The sequence below is a fragment of the Chanos chanos genome, chromosome 1 (assembly GCF_902362185.1).
Source record: "Chanos chanos chromosome 1, fChaCha1.1, whole genome shotgun sequence".
Taxonomy (NCBI): domain Eukaryota; kingdom Metazoa; phylum Chordata; class Actinopteri; order Gonorynchiformes; family Chanidae; genus Chanos; species Chanos chanos.
This window is the reverse complement of record NC_044495.1, coordinates 48,199,112-48,203,854: the sequence shown is the minus strand read 5'-3', so window position 1 is coordinate 48,203,854 and position 4,743 is coordinate 48,199,112. Positions and strand designations below refer to the sequence as shown.

At 37.8% G+C, this 4,743-nt stretch overlaps 1 protein-coding gene across 1 annotated transcript; it reads right to left on the bottom strand.

The window, feature by feature from the left end:
- Positions 1-361: 361 nt before the first annotated feature.
- Positions 362-3,768, bottom strand: LOC115804337 (arrestin domain-containing protein 3-like). Its single transcript, XM_030764720.1, has 5 exons — positions 3,610-3,768; positions 3,241-3,270; positions 1,430-1,532; positions 1,069-1,328; positions 362-910 (listed from the first exon to the last, which is right to left on the bottom strand). Exons 1-5 carry the CDS (start codon positions 3,766-3,768, stop codon positions 362-364), a joined length of 1,101 nt encoding a protein of 366 aa, XP_030620580.1.
- Positions 3,769-4,743: the final 975 nt, after the last annotated feature.

Here is a 4,743-nt window from a genome sequence, read left to right as displayed (position 1 = left end):
ATTTTCATCAAATATACACACTCAGCATCACAGTATAACATTCATAATATTAAATATTTGAAATATAAGAAGATGAAAAAATATTAAATATCACATATCAAAATTTGACCAAGCAGATGACAGAGATGTTGATACATTTGTGGAATGGCAAATATCCTATAGTGAGAGACAGCAACACAAACTCAGTTCATAGGTTCCACAAATTTGCACCCAGATAATTGGTTTCAAGCACATTGGCTCACATCATTTTAGAAATGATGTGAAATGCACACATTCAATCTGCTTACAGTGTAGGGCATCTAAAGTTGACTATAACATACGCATAAAACATGTTCACAGAGTAAGTTTGAAATGAGGTAAACTACAGAGGCATCTTAGCGGGACAGGGCCCTGGTGTGGTTGTGTCTGGACAGTATCCTGGGGCAGATGGAACTGGATGGGCAGTGGCGGTGTAAGGTGGTGGATTGCAGTCTGAGGCAGTAGGCACTGTTAAAGACCCTGAGACATTTGGGTTTGGATACTGTCCTGGGGCACTTGGGGCTGGGCAGAAACCTGGTGCGCTAAAGGGTGGTAAGTTTGGATACAGTACTGGGGCAGATGGAGTCAGGTATAATTCTGAATACATGGGTGGAGGTGCTCCTGGGTTTGCAGATTGTGGGTGCACAGCTGGAGGACACTGATGCTGATTAGGTCCTGGTGCAGTTGGAGGAGGGTAAACTCCAGAGGCAGAGGCACTTGGATATGGCCCTGCTGCATTATGGGTAGGAGGGCCATTCCATCCTGGTTGAGCAGGGTTTCCAAAGGGACCTCCTGAAGGTGTAGATAAAGGACCAGAGGGTTGCCCTGGAGGTAGAATCACCAATGGGAGAATGACCTCTGGGTCTGAAGCATAGGGAACATCCAGGTACACCTAAAACAGAAGAAAACAATCATGGTTTGCACAAACAAACAAACTATCAGACCATATCATTTTCAAAAAAACACCATATGTCTTCAACTGGCTAAAACACATTTGGTTTATTTCAATTATTTTTATAAGGACATAGTGAAATGTATAGATTTAGGTACCTTTAGAAAGTACTCCACTTTAATAATGTTACAATAAAAAATAGAAAGTTGGAGATGAGCTGGTAGGTGAAGTTCGGCAATGACAGTTTGCTTGTGTCCAGATGGGACCAGATCCCCGACTGCTTTGAAGATCACGTTGTGCACAGATTTAGATTTAGATCTTGAATCAAAGAACTTTTGTCTCTGCTGAAGACTATATTTAAGTTTTAGAGGACGAGATGACGAATTTTCAACAGCCGCTATGACCTTCAGCATTTCTCCTGTCAAAAGAAAAAGACAGAGGATGTAAGCATCAGATAAATTTGTTCTTATTTATTTGTTGGCATAAAAAAAAAAATCACAGCTGATGATGCAGTATAACCTTGTATGAAGCCCATCTTCTCAATGTTGACTTTCATGGAGGCATTTCCAGAGGTGAAGAGTTTCATTTTTTTATCTGTTTCACCAAACAGAAGCTTCTGTGTCTGAAGAGAGAAGAAGGAGCTCAATTCCACTGTAGAGTGATACGAGAATACACACATTGTGTCTGAAGGTCCTTTTTTCACAGGTAACTGCGTCATACTGGACATTGTAACATTGTACCTGTGCTGCACATTCTGTGTTTTCTCATAAAACCACATAGTTAGAACAAAGTTCTCCAGCAGAAGTTAAAAAAGAAAGGGAAACAAAACAAAAAACAGATAAACGGATACCATTAGCTTTATAGCATTCCCATCAATTTGTGAGACAAAATTGAGTTCGTATGAGACTGTTCTTGGAAATTTCCATGATCTGCTCATCTTAGCCATCAGTGTGTACCTAATTTTTCCATGGTCACCTTTAAAAGATGATGGCAGGGGCCTAAAACAAAAAATAGGAACAATAACAAATCATTTACGACAGTCGGTAATATAACTGTAAAAAAACAATAGAACCATTACATAACTACAAAACGGGTGTGCACATACACACACACACACACACACACACACACACACACACTCCTGTTACAAAACATTATGAGATGAAGCAGATTCTGTTAAAATGTTACACGAGCCATTTAAAAAAGAAAAAACTGTTCTGGCTTGCATTGCCAAACACTACTTGGGAAACAGTAAGTATTCAGACAGAAATGTAATAATTGTGATAAAATATCAAAGGTGACTGCCTAACACTAACAGTAGTTTGTGGTGCAAAAAACACATGATCATAGTTACATGATCAGATGAGTCATCCTTCACCCTGTTCTCATCAGGTGGAGAAGTGCACCTGTGGGACAAACCATGCCAAAAGACAGCTACAGGTCTGAGTGTTTGTTTCCCAAAACTATGGAAGAACCACAGACCATAATTATCTCAGGCACCAGATCTCAATCTAGTGAAATGTCTGTATTATGGGAGACTGTGGACTGGGCCCTAAAACTGTGTTTTCAAGCACCAACAGCAAAACTCTGGAATTTCTTGTGAAAAAACAGTGTTGCGTCCATTCACTACTTCCACACATATGCAGAGTCACAATGAAACTGTGCGGTTGGCTAAAGGTGACACAATGTCCTGTTAAGACACTTCATATTTGTGTTACCTTTATTTTGGTGGTTATTTGTACATTGCTAATGATCTTCAAATACTTTTTTTCAGGATAAAACACTGAAATGTAGCTTTACTTAAATTTTGGTCTGTGTTCTGGTTGGCAATAAAATATGCTGTCCAAAATTCCATAAATAACTGTTTTTTAAATATGATTTTCTAGAAACTTTACCTTTAAAGATCATTTTATAGGGAGGCACTTTTATGAATTTATAATATTCTGTAAACCACAAACTGCTCTTACCCTTGTGGAAGCTGAAAGCAAAACTCATATACATGACTCCCTGGAGACACCACATTACTGTCTAATTATATATATATATATATATATATATATATATATATATATATATATATTATTGGAGAGAGAGAGAGAGAGAGAGAGAGAGAGAGAGAGAGAAAAGATATTCATTAAAATATTCATCTTAGAACATGAAAGTGACTCATCTTTTAAAATGTCTCAATTACTCTTAAGTGGTTTGTGTTTCGTTAACACATTAACAAATTCAGAAACACACAATACCTGGCACTACGTCATGAAAGTAATCTTTACCTCAATTAAAAGAAACTCTGTTGATTTGTTTTATAAAATGAGGAATACACTTACGTGTTTCTCCACCAACAGCTCCACCATTTCCTGTAAAGACACAAGTAACAGAAAGTGACTCAGGTGCTTTTCCCATTTTCCCGCTGTGACCATTTACATTATTTTAACATCACTTTTAGTTATGGCAAAATCATGTGGTGATTGCAACAGACAGAAAGAGATTTGCCTTAACAATAAACTCCTTACATGCAGAAAAAACAGCGTTTTCCTTTGGTGTATTGCTGATGTATTTATGGTGTGTTTGAACCCTCGGAACTGACCCTTACCATTTTTGGAGCCGTTGTGAATAAAAAAATGTTTCAAATCGAAGTATATTTCGTGAGCTGAATAAGTCTGGCTATGGTCATCTCTTCTCTCTGTCCAACGTACGTCTGCCTCCCCTTTGATTTGGACGACAAGCATCTCAACTTTGATCTGTCTGGTAACTTCCAAAATAACCCGTCCTCTGACATAGTCTCCGCCACTGAAGGTGTTGGCTTCATTGATTGAGTCGTAGTGTAGTGAGAAGTCCCTTATGGTTCCAGGCATTAGTGACTAAGATGACAGACCAGTCGGACAGTTGACTGAGGAATCCCTTCAGGTGTACTCAAATGATGAGTTTCATACCCGACGACCTCAATTTAAGGTGCTGCTACATGCAAATCGTTATTAATTACTGTCATTACATCCCTTTGGCAACTCCCGAGTAGCACAGATAATCAGAACTTCATTTTAGAAATACCCGGCTATGTTTAAGTAAGTGTCACTTGAGTAAGAATTGCACAAACATGACATTAGCAACATCCCTCATTACAACACCGCATGATTGGAGTGGACCGAAATTTCCTACTTATTACACCACTCACTCACTCACTCATTCACTCACTCATCATCTAAGCTGCTTAACCTAATTAGGGTCGCAGTGGGCGCTGCCAATAATTCAATAAACCATGATGTAATAAAGCCAGTAATGTAATATTTCGTCAGTAGTAACAAACAACAATGACATATCACATTACTGCTGGTTTATTACATTAATGGCCTGGTAGCCAGTTTTTAACATAAACCCATAATGTATTAATACTCAGGGAAAACATGTCAAATGCTTAATGTTTGAGAAAGCAGGAATAACACTAGATGAAAAAGTGTCTTTCATGTCTTGTGAAAAGCTGCTTAATCGATAAATGTGATTTCAGTTTAATTTCTAAAGTTGTAGATATTTCCAATCAATTCTGTTCTTAGGGGTCCTTTGCGAGCTCCTATATCTTTGCATACATGAGATATTTAATGTCCAGCACATCAACAAAAACAAAAAAAAAAGAAAGAAAAAAAAAGAAAAAAACTATTAGCTTCTAGGAAATAAATATGAATAACCTGCTTCAAAGACGTAGATTCTCATCTAAAATGTTCTCATAACTCACAAACTACAGCACTCAATAACAAGCAAATGGGTCCAGCTGTACATTTTTTAAAAATCACTATTTTCTTGACTCTTTGATTAAAGACTCTTTGACTGATCTCTCT